General features: G+C 38.0%; 1 protein-coding gene across 6 annotated transcripts in view; it reads right to left on the minus strand.

The window, feature by feature from the left end:
- Window positions 1-855: 855 nt before the first annotated feature.
- EXOC6 (exocyst complex component 6) overlaps window positions 856-24,518 on the minus strand; it is a 296,986-nt gene continuing 273,323 nt past the window's right edge. For all 6 annotated transcript variants that reach the window (XM_078434598.2, XM_078434597.2, XM_078434602.2 and 3 more), the window contains 2 exons: window positions 3,458-3,570; window positions 856-2,128 (listed from right to left, as the gene is read on the minus strand). In XM_078434598.2, the coding sequence (XP_078290724.1) occupies window positions 1,996-2,128; window positions 3,458-3,570 (246 nt within the window). In that variant the 3' untranslated portion in view covers window positions 856-1,995. The remainder of the gene's footprint in view (window positions 2,129-3,457; window positions 3,571-24,518) is intronic.

A 24,518-nucleotide genomic window follows, 5' to 3' on the forward strand; every position in this document is an offset into this window, starting at 1 on the left:
CCCTTTGCTCTGTTTCAATTCCCAGGGAAACCGGGGTCTTAGATGCCTCGCATTGCAAGGACCTACAAGGGGTAGCCGGGGTCGAGATTCCCGGGCATCCCCACACCGCCCCGGTTTCTGACCTACCACTTCGGGACCCCTTCAAAACATGGTCGTGCGTGTCACTGCTGCCCAGAGCTTCACTGAGACACCCTAGTCCCACCAGAGGTAGAGATCTCCGGGCGCCCTACGGGTCTCAAGGGCCGATTTCACCGTTCCTTCCCACTCCGGAGGCCACCCCGCTCGACCCCAGTCAGTCTACCTGGTTGCTTCTCCGTTTTGTGTGGGTCCGTCCGAGGGCTCCAAATGCCCCAGGGTTCGTGCGGGTCCCTACAGTGCCACCCGCGGGTTGGCGGGAAGGGGGCGGGATGTTGTATGTATTATAGAAGAAAGGGAACCCCACACCATCACCGCCGTGGACCCACGGTGGTCTACTCCAAGCAGTCCTAAGGCGGCGTCTCTCCGGATCCGGGGACGCCTCAAAGAAAGCCAGAGAGAGACATCCCGAATGCCCTGCAGGGCTGGGTAAGGCGCGCGAGGGGCAGCCACATTCCACAGTCTTCAAAAAGAGCTAGCTGTTCACCGCTCTCTTCTAATTTCCAGATTTTATTGTGCCTGAAGAATTACCATGTTCTCCATGTAGGTTTTTTTTTTTTTTTTTTTAAATGTGCAGTACTTTAGGATTGAGGCGGTCAATAAATACTTGTATCTTTGTTTTGGTGACACTCCCCATTCCAATAACTAGGGAATAACATCAGTCTTTCTGAAGGAAGCAGTTATTTTAAATCAGGAAGCTCTGAATAGATGCAATAGCAATGCATTTTCAACTTGCTCAACATTTTTAATATTTCATCACAAAATCAAGAAATGTACATATAATTCTTTACACTTATTTTACAGAGTTAAGAATAAGTTTCTTACAGGCATAAATCCTGAAGATGGAAAAGAAATATTCAGCATAAATACAATGAGAAGAAAGTTGCGATCAGACTGATATTATCATTAGGACCATGGTGGTAATTTACACAGAAGAAAATGTACGTTCATTTCAGATTTTCCAGAGTTCATTTGGTTTGGCTTGTTTCCATACCGCGGACAGGTACTGAGATCTGCCACTGAAGAAAGGAACCTGAGCCCTGGGGTAACTTCTGTGTGTAGGAACATATCTACCCTAGCACAAGCAGCACCTCAAGTAGCTTACCCCACTTCGTTCCTGCCCTCTTTTAACTTGAATCAAACCAAACCAAATAAATCCTAGAATGGGGTCAGCTACAAACAATATAGTTAGAAATATTAACCCTGCTCAACAGCAACACTGCATCTCAAGAAAATACAAACACCTTTTCTTCATATTCAGAACCATTAAATTAAACCATCCAAGGAGAACAAATAATTCATATTCTTACAGAAATCAAGTTTGATTTCAGGGACCTTTAAAGATTTGTATACCACCCCCCTGCCGAATCTGCAGAACTGGAAAATTTAGTCTACTTAAATCATATTGAGATGAAAATAAAAGTTAACAGTCACAAAATGACAGTGAAATACTCCCATATCAGACATGATTGCATTCCAAAACTGGATACTGATGAAAAAAAACCCAGAAAAATCATTCAAGTCTGAATAGAAAAAAATACTTATATGTAGAGGCATATAAGGTTTTTCTAATGTATTTACAATCAATTTCATATACAATTTTTGACCTGATTTATATGTTTTACCTTTTTTCCCTAAAAGTGAAAAAAATTAATGTCACCTTTTCCACATATAAAATAGTATCCAATTATTTAAAAATCCGTAGAAATGATATTTTTATTGTTTCTTGTTTAATCTCTCATTAGTGTCTTTTTTCTACTCCATTTTTTAATTCTGCAACCAAATTACTGTATCATGACCTGTGCCTGTTAGAGATCAATGTTGAATCACAGATTTGGTGTCACTGAGTGCAATCGAAGTCTAGGTGTGCTGGGACATACCATTCACCAAACTTCTTAGCTGTTTCACGACTGTCTCTATCAACTTCTGTTTGTCTCGATCATTCTTCCTGAACTGAGCAAATATGTTGTTCTTTTTGCTAGTATCCTTCATCCTAGGAATATATGTGAATGGAGAGGCTTGGTAAAAGGAAATTAAAAGCTATGCTGTCATAAGTAAATTATCTTGGCATGCTCTGAATTATCTCACACCAGTCCTATGCTTGAAAAATATTCTTCAAAGAAAATAGGTACTAATAAAAATACATAGATAGCAACCACACAAAAAATTAGCAGCTTCATTTTACATTCTATATGAAGTAGTGTTTTTGCATTAGTATGTAAATCTAAAGTATGTTACATTTTCTAATATCATACTATTTTCTAATATCATTCCACAAAGTATGCTAAAATACATACCCTCTATGGACTCTGCAAATCACATTCATAACAAGACAAGGTGAAAGAAAAATAACATTAGAAAATTTAAAGCAATATTTATTTATTTATTTTTGGCCTCAGTAGTGTTTCATGATATGGTAAATTTACATTTATTTTATTTAAAAAAAATTTTTTTTAACGTTTTATTTATTTTTGAGACAGAGACAGAGCATGAACGGGGGAGGGGCAGAGAGAGAGGGAGACACAGAATCGGAAGCAGGCTCCAGGCTCTGAGCCATCAGCCCAGAGCCCTACGCGGGGCTCGAACTCACAGACCGCGAGATCGTGACCTGAGCTGAAGTCGGCCGCTTAACCGACTGAGCCACCCAGGCGCCCCTACATTTATTTTAAACATCTCACATCAAATACATCACAGATATTTGAAATGTGGGAAAATAATAGATATTTTTCATACTGATAACCTAAAATGAAATATGATTAAGCGAAAGGAAAATCTGTCACATAGTGAGGGAAAAGTAACCCCTAAACTTCTGTCATTTTTAATTGGACAAGATGCACCAGCAAATGTCCTGTTACTTCAGTTCTTACTATTTTATTTTTTCTATTTATTTATTTTTTTTATCACATACTTCTCTATCTGCACAAAGAATCCAAGTCCATCATGGTAGGATATCGACAGCAAACATGCCAATTGCTAGCCACATTTTACAAAACACCTTCTTTTCTGTGTTATACCATTAAAAAAAAAAGTTCCAATTCTCACTCATCTCCAGTAAACGTATTCCTAAGGCCAATTAAGCCTGCTATTGAGGATGCAATAGGAAAATTTTTGTTCACATGAACATAAACAGCAATCTCATATAAAAACTACACCAACACTGCACCAAGAAAGAAAGAGGCTTATGTTTTGGCCATTAAAATGGACTGAGCTTTTAAGCTCCATTTAGACATTTCTCTTTTGTTGAAAATCTCTAGTTCTTCAATCATCACTAAATCACAAAATGCTAAAATGTTATGCAAAAATGTTTTCAGAATATACTCACTTCTCCAAAAGAGTAAGAGCTGTGTTTGGATTCACCCGAAGGTACTTAGAAGCAGGCTGTCCATAATCAGCGAGATAAGTAGACCAATCCCAAACCATAAACAGGTCAAGGAGCTGAGGAAGACAGGGCAAAAATGTTAAACCAACTTTTGAGTATTTATCCACAGCTAACACATAAAGTATATGTCAGCTAACACATAAAGTATATGTCATTCTTGATCCTTGATCTTAATGTGCCCTCCTTCCTAGGTGGAACAGAATAAGGAATTCAATTTTTAAACTTTATCATTAACTATACTTTATAACCAAAATAGCATGTACTATCTTTTTACTTTTGAAATTCCTAAATTGGCAGGGGATGATTTTCTAATACGGCACCTGATTGCATTTTCAAACAAGTATACAATAATAAACACACTGTTCATAGAATTATATTAACACTTGTACTGATGTATAGAGATTTAATCTTTACACATTATTCAGTTTATACTCATTTAATTAGTAAGGGTTGGTGCTACTACCTGTTTGAAGAATTTCAAAGAACTTAAATTGAACCTTTTTTCTTAGAGGTTAAGTATGTTTACCTTTCAAAGAAGCCGTTTGTACCTAGACTTTTCCCAAAGTAATTTAAACCAAAAGCTCAGATAATCTCAATTAAGTGCATTAAACAACCTCTGCTGAATTCTCCCTGGTGACAGATCCTCAGTAGTGTTATGAAATGTGGGCTTCAGGACTCAGCCTGTTAACTCTAGGCAATCATTTTGTATAAACAAACAACAACAAAAAGAAGCCCTCTTGTATTCCATAGTGTTTTAAAATTGACTATTTGCTTTATAATCTCCAGTGAGAATTGTTGTCAAATATGGAAGTAATCTTTTAAAAGCAATGCCATGCCTAAACCAAAGCACCAAACTCCTTATCCAACTTTAAAACCCTAATCTCCCTTAAGCCATTTAAAACCAACTTCCTATCCCCATTTGAATTGTTTCAGAAAGCTAAATACTTTACTTACTACCTTCCTTCAGTTTTTATATTATTCTTTCTTCTTGTTTTTTAACTCACTTTATAAGTAAGGGGTGTACTGGTTTTGCTTCCAATTGAAGGAAGCATTTGTATTTACTCATAGGACATGTGAGCCAACCCATGGGCCCTAAGAGGGATAAAACTTCTGGGGTGATTAAAACCTAAACAAAGGTTACAAGAAACTAGCTCTTCTATAGGAAGGTAATGGACTTGTTTGACTCTTTTCTTATCTAACATAGAGACTTCCCTGTAAAAGGGTGAAAATTCTATAATGAAAATATTAACTGTTACTAATAAAATAAAAACCACTCTATTTTCCTTTGGACAATATTCTAGGCTACATCCAAAGTTAAAACATGGGTACAGGATCTACACCGAAACAATGTTAAAAGAATATATTGTCTGAGAGAGAGAAGTTATTTAAAGTTTAAATTTATTTAAACTTCTGTGTAATTTTTGACTCTTGCTTGGCAACAAGTACAGTTTTCCCTCCTTGTGAAAGGAGGGAAAAGTTATTTTCACACACACCCACGGTGAAAATGAAAACTGGCATAACGTCTCTGGAATGTGATTTTGTAATACCTGGTTAAGAACTTTATAGAAATGGTCGTTCTTTTTGATTCAGTAATCCTACTTCTAGGAATCGAACCTCAGGAAACAGTAATAAAGGTAGAGAACAATGATATTAATCTCAAAAATGTTATTTGTGTTATCAAAAAACTGAAGGGGAAAAAAACACCTGAAAACAGTCCAAATCTCAATATTAAGAGAATGGTTAAGTAGTAAGGTGTATCTATCTGTAAGATGAATATCATGTAGTTATTAAAATTGATGTTCACACAAAATTTTAAGTATCTGTTAAGATGCTTATGCTAAACGTTCCTACTAAAATTACATAAAAACCCATCAAAAAAGACTGGAAGCAAATTTGACTGAATGCTAAGAATGGTTGTTATTTGTGCGGTAGGATTATGGGCAACTGTTGTCGTCTTCTTTATTTTCATAACATCCCACAATGGACACGTATTAACTCTGAGTTAGAAATAAAGTTTGCCTATTTATATATTAAAATAAATTTCAATAATAAATACTCCTCACACAATTGTTAACAAAAACCTCATTCTGAAGGATTCTTCTTTTAGGTATAAGTATGTTTGCACAAGTGTGTGTGGGCATGCGCACAGTCAGCAGAAAGTAACCACTTAATATACTGGCTGTAATCTCCCTTTCTTTCCAGAAGGCATTAGCAACATGACCTTTGGGATTTGGAAGAGGAAGAAGCCTTAAAATAAGTCTCTTTTTCTCTTGGGCTGATCTACCCCCAGGTGGGAAAGGAGGAGTCCACTTAATGAATTTAAAACCTACACCAACTCCAGCTGTGAATACAGAATTGACTCTTTTACACAACAGCACAAAAACAGATAAAGAAATACTATGCTTACAATTTTCACAAACTTCACAAATGCTTAAAATTTCACAATTTTCACATATTCATATGCAAGTCTCTTATCACTAGAAATAACAGGAACCATAAAATTTAACCTGCTTGCCTCCATGCAGACAAGTCTAATCTACATACTTTCAAATTTATACTAATACTTTATAGAAATACTCACCGTGCATCATTAACTTGTAGATATCTAAAGAAATCTGCATAAGTCTGCACATTCATGGTTAAGTAATATATTACCAATGTGGATAAAAGGCCAAGAATCTAGATAAGATTCATTTATTCATTCAACAAATATTGACTGCCCACCTTTTTTCTTTTTAATGTTTGTTTTTGAGAGAGAGAGAGAGGGAAACAGAAGGGCAGGGAGACAAAGAATATGAAGCAGGCTCCAGGCTCTGAGCTGTCAGCACATAGCCTAACGCGGGGCTCGAACTCACTGAACCCACGAGATCATCACTGAGCTGAAGTCTCATGCTTGACTGACTGAGCCACCCAGGCACCCCTCAAATTTTCATTGAAAGTCCAGCTAGTTAACATACAGGTAAGCTCCAATCAATTTAGCATGAAGATAGAAGCTACTGATTTCTTAGGAGCAAGTGACTGGTTGCTCATTATTCTCAGCCAACAAACCCAGTGGCTATAGACTCCAGCACCATTCTGTGTCTGTGCCCCAAAGGATGCATACACATGAGTGCAGAGGAAATACAGGGCCAGGAAGCACACTGATCCCATAGTCTGATTTCTCATTTCCATGTGTGTAAGGATTTTTCAAAAGCAGAATATTGCATTTAATAAGTAAATAGAAACAAACTTCACAAAGCTAGGCAGCCAAACTCATAGTGTGTCCAACAGAGTGTAACCACTCAAGAGATATTCAAGAGGTAACTAATTGATGATGCCAGACTATTCCAAGTTTACCCGGGAGCTTTTTCCTTAGGCTTCTCAAAGTATAAAACTTGAACACCCTACAGACTTCTCTGGCTGATGCTCACAGCTTCCTGAAAAAGGTCAACGTTGGTCTGTGGACAAACTAGGGTGAGTGAATGCAGTCAACTGACTTCCCTCCACTGCTCCCAGTCTTTCCCTGGGGCATTGGTAAAGAAAATAGTTTCCCTCAAAGTAAAGAATTGGGTCTAATGTTAGTAGAGTTAAATCATCTTCCTAGAGAAAACACTAATATTTCTGAATGGTCTATCAGTGTCCTTCATCCCTATTACAAGGTCCTGTTTCACTTTTTTAAATTGAAGTAGAATTGATATACAATATCCTATTGGTTTCAGGTGTACATTGTAGTGATTTGTTATTTTTATACATCACAAAATGATCCCCAAGGTAAGTCTAGTTACCATCTGTCACCATACAAAGTTATTACAATATTAATGACTATATATCCTATGCTGTACATCACATTCCCATCATTTATTTATTTTACAACTGGAAGTCTGTACAACTAAGTAATCCCTTTTACTTAGTGTGCCAACCCCCCCAATCACTCCCCTCTCTGGTAACCACCAATTGATTTCCTGTACCTTTGAGTCTATGTCTTGTTTTCTTTGCTCATTTGTTTTTTTAGATTCCACAGTGAAATCATACAGTATTTGTCTTTCTCTGACTTAGTTCATTCAGCATAATACTCTCTAGGTCCATTTATGTTATCACAAATAGTAAGATTTCATTATTTTTTATGGCCGAGCAATTTTCCATTATATATATATATTAGATTTATATATATATATAATATACATATATTAGATTTATATATATAATATATATATATATATATATATATATATATATATTATATATATATATATACCACAGCTTCTTTATCCATTTATCTGTTGATGGATACTGTTGATGGATACTTAGGTTGCTTCCATTATCTTGGCGACTATAAATTATGCCACAATGAACATACTGGGTGTATACAGCTCTTCAAATTGGTGTTTTTGTTTCTTTGGATAAATACCCAGAAGTGGAATTGCTGGATTTTATGACAGTTCTATTTTTAATTTTTTGAGGAACCTCCACACTGCTGTCCATGGTGGCTGCACCAATTTATATTCCTACCAACAGTGCACAAGGGTTCCCTTTTCTTCACATCCTTGCCAACACTTGTTATTTTTCTGTCTTTTTGAGAACAGCTATTCTCATAGGTGTGAGGTTACATCTCATAGTGGTTTTGATTTGCATTTCCCTGATGATTAGTGATGTTGAGCACTTTTTCATGTGCCCATTGGCCATCTGTAGATCTTCTTTGGAAAAATGTCTATTCAAATCCTTTGCCCAATTTTTAACTGGATTGTTTAGTGTGTGTACACACACACACAAACACACACACACATACTTTCACACCCACACTAAGTTATGTACGTTTTTTACATATTTTGGATATTAACCCTTTATCAAATGTATGATTTGCAAATATCTTCTCCCATTCGCTAGATTGTCTTTTTGTTTTGTTGACAGTCTCCTTTGCTCTGCAAAAGCGTTTTAGTTTGATATAATCCCACTTTTTAAAGTACAGATCCACTGAAGCAAAAGATATAACACAAAGCTAGGACATTATTCTTGGGTCCTACCTAACCTTATGCCAGGCAGTTATGGCATGAGCCCATTTTTATAGGCTGCTACCCATGCCTGCTTTGACCAAAAGGCATGTTCCCTGGTTTTTGGAGTGGTTTAAAAAGAACACAACTGCTCTGGAGCCACAGTGTGATAGGAAGGGATGAAGAAACTGGAGTGGTGCCAGAAAAAAAATCACTGACACTCACCTTCACTCTACACAGTCATAGCCTTGGGGTCTACCTCTCACATCTGGTCAGGTTTCACAGGATGCACTATATCCTTAATATTAAAACCTAAATTATGGAAAACCTCAATTCTCTACCTTAAGCTTTGCTCCCTTCAGATGGCAGTACACAAACAATACATTTGTTATTAATTACACAAAATCTCTCTCAGTCTTGTAAATAAACAGTAAGACACAGCTTTGACAGGTGAATTTATTAATTAACATATATACCTGAAATTCAAAGATGTAGATCAAACATGAACAAAAACAAAAATCTTCCCTAGATTATTCAAAAGCAATTTTACAATTACTTATTAAAGGATAAAGTCAGGTATATTATAATGAAAATTGGTATTAAGTTCTATAAATGGGTTTGTTCCAATAGTCAAGTAAAGTAATTCTACCTTAAATCCTTTTGGGAAGTAAGCAAAGTATGGATCATACAAAAATGAATAGCAAAATAATATGCCTCAGTTCTATCTCATCATGATTTATAAGATTACCTAAAATTAGTATCCTAACTTCTTTTTTCACCAAGGATTCAAAAATACCCTTCATAACTAATCTGATAACATAAAGTAGATTTATGCCAATATCTGTAAGTGAGTTGTAAGTTTCACTTCCTCAGCATTCCTTGTGTGTGTCCAGCAAACAATAAGATTCAGCCTTAAGGAAAGAAATGGTTGCATGGGTGGTCCCATTTATATGCTCAAAATAGTTGAATCGCTTCAGAATCACTGAAGAATTCATGTGTGTCAAAGCATTTGGCTTGCTGACAGTTTCTTATCCTGTCTCACTCCTGGTCTACCCCCCAAGAAACTTGGGGTCTTGGACCTGTTGAGACCACTTTATGCAACTGACACAATGAATCTAGGCCAACTTAAAACCATTCTGTGGAACTCTTGAAGTGACTTTCTGTCTTTGTAAAAGTGAACCCAGATTGCCAGGTCATTTTTTCCTTGAATCTGGTTTAACTTTCTTTGTTTTGAGTCTTTTGGGTTTTGCTTTTGAAGCACCTCAGGGGCAGTGACCCAAGACAGAAGATAAATAAAGTTAAGCCAACCTCAAGAGAAAAGCAATTGGGGATACCAGGTTTGCTTTTGTAAATGTGAACAGTGACCTGGGGGCTCAGGGTCAACCTTAGTCCCCCAAATTCCCTTTTCCAAACACCAATTCCACCTGGGATCTCAGAGTTGCTCTGCAGATTCCAAAAGTAAAGCAGAAGATCATTTTTCCTTTGCCTCCAAAACACAAAGCCAATGCAAGGGTTCCTAGAGCGCTTTGGAGATTTAAACAACAACAAAAATCCTAAACCATAATACAGCTTTAACAAAGAAATATGAACAAGTAGTCACTGGGGATTCAAGAAAACTGGATCTTACTAAATTAACCCAATGGGGGGAAATACAAGTCTCCTTTTTCCAAACAGATATTAAAATCAAATGATGAGCTTAGTATGATTTTTAAAGCTCTTAGCTCTACCCCCTTTCCAGCTACCTGAAAACACCACATTTGGAGAATTCCATATGAAGCACAGAAGAGAAATTTAAGTAGCAGCCAGAAAGTACCTAGACAAAAACTGTAAAGAAGCAGTATAGTGCCTCCATCCACATCACTTTTTGCCTTCAGGGGTTAATTGTCCTTATGCTGCCTCACACTCTCTGATACACCTGACCCCTAACCCACGCCTGCCCTCTTCAAATGTCCCATGTGCCAAACCTGTTCTCAGTCAGCCTTTCCACGCCCACCTACGTAGGACCAAGAGCAAACTCTGGGCACGGCCCTCTGCAGAGACCTTTTAAAAGCACTGATCTCTTCAGGTTATTTCACTCAGATGAACTGCACACAGAAGAAGAATGTTCTCAAGGTATTTAAAAAAAATTTTTTTAACGTTTATTTATTATTGAGAGACAGAACGTGAACAGGGGAGGGGCAGAGAGAGAGGGAGACACAGAATCCGAAGAGGGCTCCAAGCCTTGAGCTGTCAGCACAGAGCCCGATGCGGGGCTCGAACCCACAAATGGTAAGATCAGACCAAAGCAGGACGCTCGACTGACTGAGCCACCCAGGCGCCCTTCAAAGTATTTTTGATGGTAAGCTATATAGTAGTCAGAGATAAACTAATTGGGTGGGTTCAGAATTTGGGAGAAGAGGCAAAAAAATGGGATTTATGTAATCAGATTTGTACATATCCACATTTGCTTTAATTGTTTGGTCACTATCATAGCTAAAATGGCATACAAATACATGCTATGTGTGGTTTTATGTGTTTAATTTCTTTATTAAAATTAATTTTACCAAGTAATAAATGGTTAATAATCAAATAAAGCCTATCATAGGGGCACCTGGGTGGCTCAGTTGGTTAAGTGTCCAACTTTGGCTCAGGTTATGATCTCACAGTTTGTGAGTTTGAGCCCCGCGTCAGGCTCTGTGCTGACAGCTCACAGCCTGGAGCCTGCTTTGGATTCTGTCCCTTCTCTCTCTGCCCCTCCCCACTTGTGTTCTGTCTCTCTGCCTCTCAAAAATAAATAAATGTAAATAAATAAATATTAAAAAAAACAAAGCCTATCATAAAAAATGATAGTCCACTGCCCTACCCTTCCCATTCTCAGAAGCAATCAACGTTTAACTACTTCTGTTTTTAATTATGGTGATTACTTCAGTGTCTCTATGCTTATTTTTCTAGTTTTTTAAAAGTTTATTTATTTTGAGAGAGAGAGAGAGAGAGAGAGAGAGAGAACGCATCTCAAGCAGGCTCTGTTCAACACGGAGCCCAATGCAGGGCTCAATCTCACGACAGCGAGATCACAACCTGAGTCGCTATCAAGAGTTGGACACTTAACGGACTGAGCCATTCAGGTACCCCTCTAATTTTTGATTTATCAGCTTGCAGCTATCACATATGATGGTTTACCTTAATTATACAACCTTCCTATTTTTGGTAGCTGGCACAATTTTTCTCCATATTTTGCTTTTATAAATTTATAAAATATATATAATCTTTTATAAATAATATATAAAAATATATATTATAAAAATATAAAATATAATTAAACTTCTTGCTATGTCACCTTAAAAATGTTTTTTTTTTAAATTTTTTTTTTTAACGTTTTATTTATTTTTGAGACAGGGAGAGACAGAGCATGAACAGGGGAGGGTCAGAGAGAGGGAGTCACAGAGTCTGAAACAGGCTCCAGGCTCTGAGCTGTCAGCACAGAGCCCGACGCGGGGCTCTAACTCACGGACTGTGAGATCATGACCTGAGACGAAGTCGGCCGCTTAACCGACTGAGCCACCCAGGCGCCCCTGTCACCTTAAAAATGTTTTAAGACAGCTTTGAGATATATTTCACATACAATACAATTCATCCATTTAAAGGGTACAAATCAGAGGCGCCTGGGTTGCTCAATCGGGTAAGTGTCTGACTTCAGCTCAGGTCATGATCTCACAGCTCGTGGGTTTGAGCCCCACGTTGGGCACTGTGCTTACAGCTCGGAGCCTGGAGCCTGCTTCAGATTCTGTGTCTCCCTCTCTCTGCTTCTCTCCTGCTTGCACTCTGCCTGTCTTTCTCTCTCTCTTAATAATAAAAATAAGCATTAGAAAAAATAAAGTCTACAAATCAATGGTTTTTAATATACTCACAGAGTTGTGCAGCCATCTCAATCAATTTCAGAACATTTCTCTCATCCAAAAGAATTCCCATGCCATTAGCAGTCACTCTCCAAACAGGGGTCATATAACATGTGGTCTTCTGTAAGGAGCTTCTGTCACTTAGCATAATGTCTTCAAGGTTCATCCACATTGTAGCATGTGTCAGTACTTCATTCCTTTTTATTGTCAAATAATATTCTATTGTATGGTACCAGCTTTGTTTATCCATTCATCAGTTAATGGACATTGGGTTATTTCCATTTTTCAGCTATTATGAATGATACTCCTGTGAATGTTCATATACAAGTTTTTGTGTGGATATATGTTTTCATTTTTCTTGGGTATATACCTGGGAGTAGAACTTGTTTCATAAACTTTTAAGAGGATCTTTCGACTCTCCATTTAGTAATATAAGAAATTAACACCTGAGGGGCACCTGGGTGGCTTAGTTGGCTAAGCGTCCGACTTCAGCTCAGGTCATGATCTCGCGGTTTGGTGAGTTCAAGCCCTGCATCCAGCTCTGTGCTGACAGCTCAGAGCCTGAAGCCTGCTTCAATTCTGTGTCTCCCTCTCTCTCTCTGCCCCTCCCCTGCTTACACTCTGTCTCTCTCTCTCTCTCAAAAATAAATGCTAACAAAAATTAAAAAAAGAAAAAGACATTAATTTCTGATATGGTTGAGTTTTAAAATAATCCTTTGGCAATTGGGGTTTAAATTATGTATACTACATATTTAAACCCAAATAACAATAGATATTTAACTAAAGTTTCCTTGAATTTATTTATAAATGCAGAAAGATGTTAATGAAATCATTATCAAGAATTTTTCTAGCCTCTATTTCTGAAAAGCAAAATCCCTATATTTTCCAAAACAGGAAAGAAAATTTCAAATAGTTTCCTCAGGTACATTTACCTGAAATAGTTGAGTATGACTTTGATTTTTATAATACCTTTACATATATACTTGGCTTGTTTTTCTTTGGTCGTGAGAATACCTAGTTCCGCTTCCTGATATTGAAAGGTGGGTTACACAGTGAACAACAGAACCTACCTAATTACCCAAACCAGAAATGTGCATACGGTCTGCTTTGACTCCTCTCTTTTACAACTCCAGAATCTAACTTATTACCAAATCATGCCAATTTAACCTCCTAAATATTTCTTGAATTCACTTGCTTCCTACTTTCCATCCCTACTACTACTGCTGTCTTAGTTCAGATATCATAATCTCTACCCTGGGGACTTTGGTCTTGGCTATCCCTTCTAATAATGCAGATCTATCAATCTCCACACTGCTTCCAGAGAGATCCAGCTAAAATACAAATGTGATCACACCATTCACTTGCTTAAAACCATCAATGGCAAAAAAAAATTAAAAAAAAAAAAAAAAAAAAGGGGCGCCTGGGTGGCGCAGTCGGTTAAGCGTCCGACTTCAGCCAGGTCACGATCTCACGGTCCGTGAGTTCGAGCCCCGCGTCAGGCTCTGGGCTGATGGCTCAGAGCCTGGAGCCTGTTTCCGATTCTGTGTCTCCCTCTCTCTCTGTCCCTCCCCCGTTCATGCTCTGTCTCTCTCTGTCCCACAAATAAATAAAAAAACGTTGAAAAAAAAAATTTTAAAAAAATTAAAAAAATAAAAAAATAAAAAAAAAAAACCATCAATGGCTTCCCAACTTTTTCAAGATAAAGTTCAGGTTGTTTAATATGACATGCAAGGTGATCTTGCACCTACCTATTCCAGGTTGGTGAGGAGGAAAAATCTTGGTCTAACTGGACTAAGAATCAAATTGACATGAGACAGATTAAGTGGAGAAAATTAAATAACTAACCTATGGAGAATCTACACAGGCATGCAAATTTCAAAGACAATGAGCAAACATGAACCTTAAATGAGCTAGAGACAGCTGAAGGGTCTGAGGATACAAAGGGAAGAAGGACCATTAGCAGGAAGGTGAAAGGAGATGTCTGGAAAACAAAGGTTGCCCTATTATGCAGAGAAGTATCTTAGGTGAAAGGGAATCGCTGTTAATAGCACTCTTCCTGGTACAAACTGGCAGTTGAGGGGGAGGTAAGGAGGTTTTCCTGTATCTGCTGGGTTTTAATTGATTTTAATGCAAAATAGTGTTCATGCCAAAGTGGCTCATCTTGGGTTGGCCTACCCTTGGCCCCTACAAGGTCAACCTTTTGGCTTCCTCTCCTGCCTTGTAATTTAAACTCCTATACAAGGAACTCCTAATAGTTCCCTTAAAAACCATGATGACCCCCAAGACATTGCTCATTTTCTTCTCTGTGTGGAGTCCCCTTCCCCTTCTTTGCCACCCATGTAACTCTTTATTCCATAACATTTAAATCTCTTAAAATTTAAATCTTGCCTCTCTTAAGAAGCCTCCCCAGAACATTTTGGGATGGTTTTCTGTTCCTCTTTCGTGTCCTCAGAGAACCTGCCACATCTCTATCATGGAATTTTTCACAGTATATTGATGCATCTGCTGACCCGCTAGAGAAGTAAATATTGCCTTTACTTCCTCCTAATAGTGTACTTTGTAAGTGCCTCAAAACTGGCAGTTTGTGTTGCTTATATGTGTATCTTCATATTTGGCCCCATACCTGGTATACAGTAGGCACCAAGTAAATGTATAATGAGATAAACTACATAGGTTACCTTTTGACACAGAATTTTGTGAGTCTACAGTGAACTCACTTCTGATATACTAATAAGATGGCTATGATATCTACTTTAATGTGAACTATTAATAATCTCTGAATTTTTGATAATGTTATAATTATTCTGAAAGCTAACCTATTTATTGACTGATTTAATTTGTCCTAAATGCACTAAAAATGAACTAAAAATATTTCACAACTAAAGTTCTGCTCCTGAGATTACCTTTTGTAAACCAGTGATACCACCATTGAGCATGTTAAATAAACATTCCCAAGTCATACCTTTGATTTTCTGTCCAGATTCATTATATCAGCTGCCACACTTATGTAACAGGTAGTTTACGTAATGACTTCACCAATAAAGCTCTCACTTCTAATACTCAGAAAATCAAACCATGAAACTCATAATAAGAGGTGTTCACTAGACTTTCAATTCTCTAAGTCATTTTGCTTCCTCGAAGCTATGGAGAAATAAGATCTGATTGCATAAACTATGTAAGAATTAAAACAACAAAGGAAGACAATATGGATTAGCCAATGAAGAAAGACTGCATGCCGAAGTGTCTATACTCCAGGATACAGTACTTGCTTGAATGAAGGAAGCTAGACAAGGCTGGAGCTTCATTATGTGCTCCTTTAAAGTGCAACTGCAGGTAGGGACACCTGGTGGTTCAGTCAGTTGAGCTTTCAACTCAGGTCATGATCTCAGGGTCATGATCTCATGCCCTATCAGTGAGAAGCCTGCTCAGGATTCTCTCTCTCCTCTCTCTCTGCCCCTCCCCCTGCTCATGCAATGCTCTCTCTCTCCCAAAATAAATAAATAAAACATTTTTTAAAAGTGCAAATGTAAGAAGAAAAAGGAAGAGGGAATAACCACTTTTTAAAAATTTTGTGAATCTGAGTGGATATTCTTCTCCCTACAGTTATGATTTAAAATAAGGCAAATGTGGGGGCGTCTGGGTGGCTCAGTCAGTTAAGTGTCAGGCTCCTGGTTTAGGCTCAGGTCACAATCTCACAGTTTGTGGGACTGAGCCCCATGTCAGACTCTGTACTGACAGCGTGGACCCCCTTGGGAGTCTCTCTCTCCCTGCCCCTCCCCTGCTCGCTCTCTCAAAATACACACACACACACACACACACACACATACATAAAAAGTAAAATAAGACAAATGAAAACTTGGGAGAATCTAATAGATGGACTCATTTAGTCTTCAATAAAATTAGTCATAGGGTCCCTAGTGGCTCAGTCTTTAAGCATCTGACTTCAGCTCAGGTCACGATCTCACGGTTCATGAGTTTGAGGCCCGCTTCACGTGAGTTCAAGCCCCACTTTAGGTGAGCATGAGCCCTGCTTTGGGCGAGCTCCGCTTCTCTCTCTCTCTCTCTCTCTGCTGCTCATGAGACTGCCCCTTGTGGGATTCTCTCTCTCTGCCCCTCACTCACTTGTACCCTCTTGCTCTCTCTCTCAAAAAATTAGTCATATATGTTTTACTCTAAAACTTTAAGAAGTCAAGTAATGTGTATTATTTATAATTTGCCATTAGTTACAAATACTGACTTTTAGCTTTTGAAAAAGCAAAGTTAAACTAAAATTAAAACCAGATACTTCAGCCCCTAGAGTCACGTTGTCATTCTATTCTTTAAAATGACAAAAATAAATAAACTTTAAAAAGGGGTGCCTGCATGGCTCAGTCAGTTGAGCATCTGACTCTTGATGATTTCGGCTCAGGTCATGATCTCATGGTTTGTGGGATTGAGTCCTGCAACCGGCTTTGCACTGACAGCATGGAGTGTGCTTGGGATTCTCTCTCCCCCCTCTCTGCCTCTCCTCTGCTTGCATGCATGCATGTGCCTGCACACACGCTGTCTCTTAAAAATAAATAAACTTAAAAAAAATCTATAAAATAAAATAAAATAAAATGGAACTCAGGCCATTTGAAATTAATAAAACAAACCAAGACCATGAAATCCCAACCACTTCAGGAGGAAAAGGGGAATAGTTTCTACGGTAATTCCTTAGTAAGCAGGGACAAAAGTGGAGACCCAGTTCCAGTCACTGCATAACCAGACTTCACTTTGGTGAAATGGGGAGCTGAATTTCAGATGTGTATCTCATTTGTTCTGCTTTCTAGAGATGAGGTCTCAGTTTTATGTCTTAGAATATAAATACAGATGATTTACCATTTTGCCATGGATTCCCACAGGAAAGCAGAGTTAGCTAGACTACTACGAATGATGGAAATACAGAATATAAGAATCTTTGTGGTCTCCATTTAAGACAAATATTACACTATCTTGGTGAGTATTTGTATTTAAGGGGGCTTGTATCCTCATTCGTCTCTCTCTTTCAAATCTTAAAAATAAAGATTTTGTAATCTTTATTCAAACAATTTAAGAAAGTATTTATTTAGTTTACTTTTGTAGAATCTGAAAGGCATTTCTTTTATGCTAGCCAATTTATTAACCCTTAATTATCCAGTTACTTCCAAACCTGATTGTATATGTAATTACCTTTTGCCAGGTGTAATAATTTGGTCAATAAACATGTCAGAACACTTGCTGCTTAGTTTCAACAGATAAATTCAGTTTTTCCACAGCCTCAAGGCATAACTAAATTTGAAAAAAAGGGCAGTTATCAAACTGCCCTGAAGCTGGTTCACTAAGGTAGAAATACACAGCAGGTAGCCATGGCTTACTTTGGGGCCTGATGCTTGCCTGAGTGCTTAATTAGTAAAAGATTTCTGGGACAGGGTAACGGTGACAACCCTGTGATACTCTGATGAATGCAGGTGTCCACATGAACCTCAAAATGGCCAACAGACAAACTTTAAGATGAAACTTAGTTAAAAAACATCTATTGGTAAAGACCTACTGGCATCACACCTTAACTACAGGTTACAGAATTAAAATATGAAAAGAGAAACTAAATACAAACAGCAGGAGGAGGTCTCATCTTCTTGGGAACATGAATGCAGCCAATGGAATTAAACAGATTGTGATCTAAGTGCTACAATGCTTGCATGATGCGAATCTGTATTATAGGAGTGCAAAAAGAAATCCCTACTTGACCTCTGGATAACCTAAACAGGAAATTAGGACATTTCTAAGCAAAACAGCCTGTGTCATACTGTTAAAATAATTATTTCCATCGACACTTTGTATTAGCAATGTACATTAGGCCATCAGAAAAAAACTCAAGCCAAAAAAACTCAAGCCAAAAGAGTTTCTTCCCTGTAACAGATAAAACAGCAGTTGGCCCAGTGCCCTCAACACAGTTGAGGGGGTAAAATTTATTGATAATTAGGAGGACAAAGAAGGGGAGAGAGGAATAATAAACAGGTAAGAAAGCTGGAAGCATTCTTTAAATATTCATAGATCAGTTGGAAATGAATTATTGAAATATACTTTTTATTTTTTAAATACTTATTTTGAGAGACAGAGAGGGAGCAGGGGAGGGGAAGAGAGAGAGAGAGAGAGAGAGAGAGAGAGAGAAAGAGAGAGAAAGAGAGAGAGAGAATCTAAAGCAAGCTCCATGCTGTCAGCACAGAGCCTGACACAGGGCTCGAACTCACCAACTATGAGATCATGACTTGAGCCAAAATCAAGAGTCTGATGCTCAATGAACTGAGCCACCTAGGCACCCCAATAAAATTTATTTTTTTAAGTTTTGCTTAAGTAATCTCTACACTGGACACGGGGTTCAAACTCACAACTTCAAGATCAAGAGTCGCATGCTCTGTTGACTGAGCCAGCCAGGTGCCCTATGAATGGAATTTCACTCTTAGTCAGCATCTGGGGTATTAAGAGAGTATTCGATGATGGGGCGCCTGGGTGGCGCAGTCGGTTAAGCGTCCGACTTCAGCCAGGTCACGATCTCGCGGTCTGTGAGTTCGAGCCCCGCGTCAGGCTCTGGGCTGATGGCTCTGGGCTGATGGCTCGGAGCCTGGAGCCTGTTTCCGATTCTGTGTCTCCCTCTCTCTCTGCCCCTCCCCCGTTCATGCTCTGTCTCTCTCTGTCCCAAAAATAAATTAAAAAAACGTTGAAAAAAAAAAAGAGAGTATTCGATGATTTTAAGAAAATATCCAACAAACACTACAACTTAAAATGAGTCAGCATTTTTTTTCGGAATAATTTTTAAATATCTGCTATTTGGTTATGGTGCTTCAGAATGTTAGAGACCGTCACCATTTGGTTGGGAAAATCAAGCCCCTCCAATGTCTCACCTAATCAATATTCTATGGATATTATTTGCTTATCCGATTATATTTCACTTGGATAAGAAGTGCTGTTTCTTATGACACCAATATTATTTATTTATTTGTGTTTATTTACAATGTATTTATTCTACGCCCTATTCAATTCCCTCCCAACTAAGTTAAAAAAAAAAAATCAAGGTACTTTCATTTTGAATTAATCATTTAAGGGAGTTGTAAACTCCGGGTCTCAATTTCCTGTTCTGTAAAACAAAGGAGTCATATTTGCATGTGACAAGCACTCTATTTGACACTAGCAGGGAAATGATGATGATGACCCAGTCTTTGTTTCAAGCAGTTCTTTAGTGTAATGGAAGAGATATTCACATAAGCATAATCATGAACAAAGGTGCAAATTACACTGGAGTTATGTACAGTTATTATTGGAGCATCCAGTCTTGTTTGGGGGTGAGAGGTAAACCCAAGAAGGCATCTGAGGTAGTACCCAAAATGAGTCTTAAAAAGGAGTTAATCAAGGGAGAGGCAGTGGTATTTCAAGCAGGTGGGACAGCATGAGTAAAGGCACAAAGATGGGAAACAGTTGTGCTTCTGGGGACTGTCATACATTTTAATGTTGCTTACACTTATCAGTAAAGGAGTAGTACAAAAAGGCTACAGAAGAGGACAGGGGCTAGATCACAAAAGGACATATATGCCTTGTTCAGGAACTTTGGGAAATTTTTAAACAAGAAAGCTCACATGGTCAGACTCATTACTTACATATATAAATACAACAGCTCTGTGAAGAATGGATTTGAGGAGAAAAAAACTAAGGATGGGAAAAATAATTAAGAAACTGTTGTGATAACCTTGAAATACACTGGGATAAACAAGTAGGTAGCTGGGAAAGAGAGAAGCGGATGGATAGGTAATAGGGCAGGTAGTTAGGATGGAAAGAGGAGAATGGGTTTGAGAGGAAAAATCCCTAGGACATGATGATTGAATGGGGGGCATGGCAGAGTGGTGCCATCAACCAAAACAGACAACATGAAAAGATCTGATTAGAGAATGAGGGAAGATGATGTGTTGACAGCTTTGGTCACATAGGATGTAGGACACATATCCCAGTGGAAATGTTTATCAAGCAACTGCATATATATCTAAGGCACACAGCATTTGTGTCAGAGATATGATGGAGAGTGGATGAGTTCACCCAGACAGAGTATATACAGAACAGAGTTGTAAGTACAGAAACCTCAGGTACACCAACATTTGGGGGGCAGAGACATAAAAAGAACGTTAAGAGAGTAGCCTTTGAAGAAGAGAGAATTTTAATTTTTTTTCAGTTTATTTATTTATTTTGAGAGAGAGTAAGGGGGGGAGGCAGAAAGAGAGAGAGAGAGAGAGAGAGAATATCCCAAGCAGGCTCTGTGCTGTCAGCACAGAGCCAGATACAGGGCTTGATCCCACAGCCATGAGATCATGACCTGAGCCCAACGCTTAACTGAGCCACCCATATGCCTGAATAAGAAAGAATTTTAAAGAGGAAGTGATCAACATTATCAAACACAGCAGAAAGAACCAATAAGGTAAGGGCTAAAAAGGTCTAGTGGCATTCCTTGGGTGACCTAAGTGAATGCTGTTTCAGCACTGTGGCAAAGCAGACAGTTGACTCAGGAATGAGTGAGACATGAGGAAATAAGGAAACAATCAATTATAAATAATTCTTTTAAGGAATCAGTATACAAAGGAGAAAAAAAGAGATCAGAAACAGTTAGAATGAGACTAGAGAAGATATCCCCCACCCACTCTCTCTCTCAGGCAGGAAAAATTTGAACATGTTTTTAAGCTAAGGTAGTTATGAAAAGGATAAAGCAAAGGAAAGGCAGATGAATAATGAAACAAGTCTCATAGAAAAATGGGGTCAAGGGCATAGGAAGACGAGAGAATCCTGAATAAAATGGTTACCTATCATAGGAGTCTGAAGGAAGGAAAATGATGAATGTGAATACAGATAAACCGATTGCAAAAGTAACAGTGAGAGATTAATGGTGATAGAGATGAACGAAGGAAGCTCAAAGGGGCTGAGGCTCTCACTCAAAAGTGGAAGAACAATGGTCTACAGATGGAAATGGGGGCTAAGAGAACAGGCTCTCTCATTTCACACTGTGCAGCCTATAAAAGAGTGCGTAGTTACCACTAGAGAGGGCTACTGGTTTAGCAGAGCCTCACAATTCTAAGACCGGAGGGAAGAAAACATTCTGCCAAAGCACTGAAGCTGTAGGGCCTAAGTTTACATTGGAATGTCTTCAGATGGCACATCCTAAGAGGGCTAGAAGAAGCAAAAAGATACAGAGTTAAACAAACCAATGAGTGAATGAGACAGGAAATAGGCAGGGAGGGCCGGAAGGAGGGGAATAAGAAAGCAGGAAGAGTAGGGAGAAAGTAGTTAACTTCACTGAGTAATCAAACATTTTAATCTTCTAAAATGAGGGATGCATGGTTGGGAAATGCCAGAAATGACAGTGTCTGACACCAGGTCTCAGGAAAAAGTGGTGAAGGCGGCCATGTGGCTTTTCAAAAGGGCAAAGAAGCCTCTATTTGAATGTAGAGGTTCTCAAGACACCAGGAACAGCCTCAAGAGCCCTGCCTGGTTAAGGGGAGAACCTGTAGGAGGTTTGGTTAGATTTTCTTACGTGCCTTCCAATTCTCAAACCTTAGGATTTCATGACCATGAAAATCACTGAATCACAGACTGAAGGTAACTGGAAGATGATCTGACATTTAAGAAAACATAAGAGTCAAAGAAAGAGAGAACTATAAATGTAAAACACTCCAGGGACTAAACTGTCACTTACTATTAAGTACTAAGCACTGTAATATACACCTAAGAAGGAAGTTCAAGGAAAATACTATAAAATATTAATTCTCAAATCAAATAATCCCTTCAGCAATTTCATTCTTTCAATATATATTAATAAAACTTTTCATCATGACTATATATCCACTTGACTCTTAAGAGGTCACTATTGACCCAAAAACCCCACCAAATTTCTTTTAATATATGGTTTTATGGATATCAGAGGTGGAATGCACCCCTTCAGAGTGCTACCTGAGTATCGGCAGTGTTGAGTTCTCTCAGCCATCTAAATGTGAGGATGGGTGGCTCTGCGGGCCCCTAACGTCTCACTCCTAAGCCTGAAGTATGTACATACACCTAGTTTTTTGGGTATGTTTGCTTTCACTTTCCAACCAAGTTATGAGTTCTTCAAGGGCAAAGGTAATAGCTCTTCCTTCTCCCTTAGGGTACTCAATAAAAGCTTGTTGCACTGAACTAAATTATATTTCATAGAAAACTTTGAGAAGCTGAAGTTTAATGACTGTGTCTTTTCTGCAACAAAAGGAAAAGCAGAGAGATTAATGCACACACACACAAAAAGCTTTTAATTTAAACCACTGGAAAAGCTCTGCATAAATATTGTTTGATTAAAAAAAATCTTTTTTAAATATTGTTTGATGGGGCGACTGGGTGGCTCAGTCAGTTAAGTGTCTGACTCTTGATTTCAGCTCAGGTCATGATCTCTCGGTTTGTGAGACTGAGCCCCACATCGGTTTGTGAGACTGAGCCCCACATTGCACTCTGTGCTGTCAGTGTGGAGCTTTGTTTGGGATCCTCTCTCTCCCTGTCTCTCTGCCCCTCCCCCCTGCTTGCACACACTCTCTCTCTCAAAATAAATAAATAAACTTTTAAAAAATCAAAAAACAAATTGTTTGAGTCCGGGGCTCTTTCACACACAGATTACCTACAAGGGGGCCTGAGAGACTGATAAGAGTCTTATACAAAGTTCACTATCACCTACTGTTAATTTTTCTTTATCTCCATTTCAGACCATTACTTGTATCTGTGTACAGCTTTTCACTTGAACATCTCATTCCAGTGAAGTACAGGCTTTTCTATACTTTATAAAAGGGAAACTGAGCTTCAGAGAGATTAAATGTCTTGTTCAAATTTATATGTAAAGTAGGATTAGGATCTAATTTCCTCAATTTATAAATTAAGTGCTTAAAACAACCAGATTAGGATGGTTTAATTTACACAAGATTTTCTTTTATTTGTATGTATAACCAATCAGCTTTCAAAAAGAATGCATGGTAAAGTTTTTTAGAACACTGTTGTAGATTCACGCTGGATATGGCAAATAGTACAAAGGCAGTCTAGAGAATTTTGTTTCATACAGTGAAAAGATCATAATAGTGAATATGGTGGTTCTAGTTTTAATACTCATTAGTATGTTAAACAGTGCATTATTGCTGTTTTTTCTGACAAAGCATTTAAATATTTAAACTTCTCATTAACTATCCTTCCAACTTGCAGAAATCTATAATAGAAAAATTTTTTTCCATTCAATAAATAAAACAATTATCAGGGAAAAATAAATTTCTTCTTTTTAAGTTTATTTAGTTAGAGAGAGAGAGAGAGAGAGAGAGGGAGAGAGAGAGAGAATGAGGAGGGGAGGGGAGGGGCAGAGAGAGAGGGAGAGAGAAGATCCCAAGCAAGTTCAATCTCATGAACTGAGAGATCACGACCTCAGCTGAAATCAAGAGTCAGACACTAAATCAACTGAGCCACCCAGGCACTTGCAAGGAAAAATAGTTCTCATAAATGAATAATAAGGAGTTTGGCAAAAACGTGAATTAATGTTGAGAGAAGAATAACGTTCCCTGTTGCACAGTGTCAATATGGAGTTTATATCTAATACTTAATGGATGCATAATATTTATAAAAGACCAGCTATCACTATCCTTTCTTTACTGCTGATAGACAATTCTAAAAATTTTAACCTATCACTCTCAGTGAAAAAAAAAAAATACCACGAGTATTGATGATTAAATTTGGGATTGCCTCTCTTTACATTATACATGAACTTATAATTCTCCATCTATGGAGACAAAGATTTACTCCTTGTGTAACACACTGAAAAATGCACCTCAAAATTAATCACAACATGTAATATTTATAAGAAATATTCCATATTTTCCCAAATACACACTTATATGTATAATTTTTTCTTGTAAATCTGATACTTTTCTTTATAATCCTATTGCTAAGTTAAGTACTTCTCTTAAAAATAATTCTGAATGGAAGGGCACCTAGGTGGCTCAGCTGAATAAGCATCTGACTCTTGATACTGGCTCAGGTCATGATCTCTCGGTTTGTGAGATTGAGCCCCACACCAGGCTCTGTGCTGACAGTGCAAACGGAGACTGTTTGGGAGTCTCTCTCTCTTTC

The sequence above is a fragment of the Panthera onca genome, chromosome D2, assembly GCF_046562875.1.
Source record: "Panthera onca isolate mPanOnc1 chromosome D2, mPanOnc1 haplotype 2, whole genome shotgun sequence".
NCBI classification, from domain to species: domain Eukaryota; kingdom Metazoa; phylum Chordata; class Mammalia; order Carnivora; family Felidae; genus Panthera; species Panthera onca.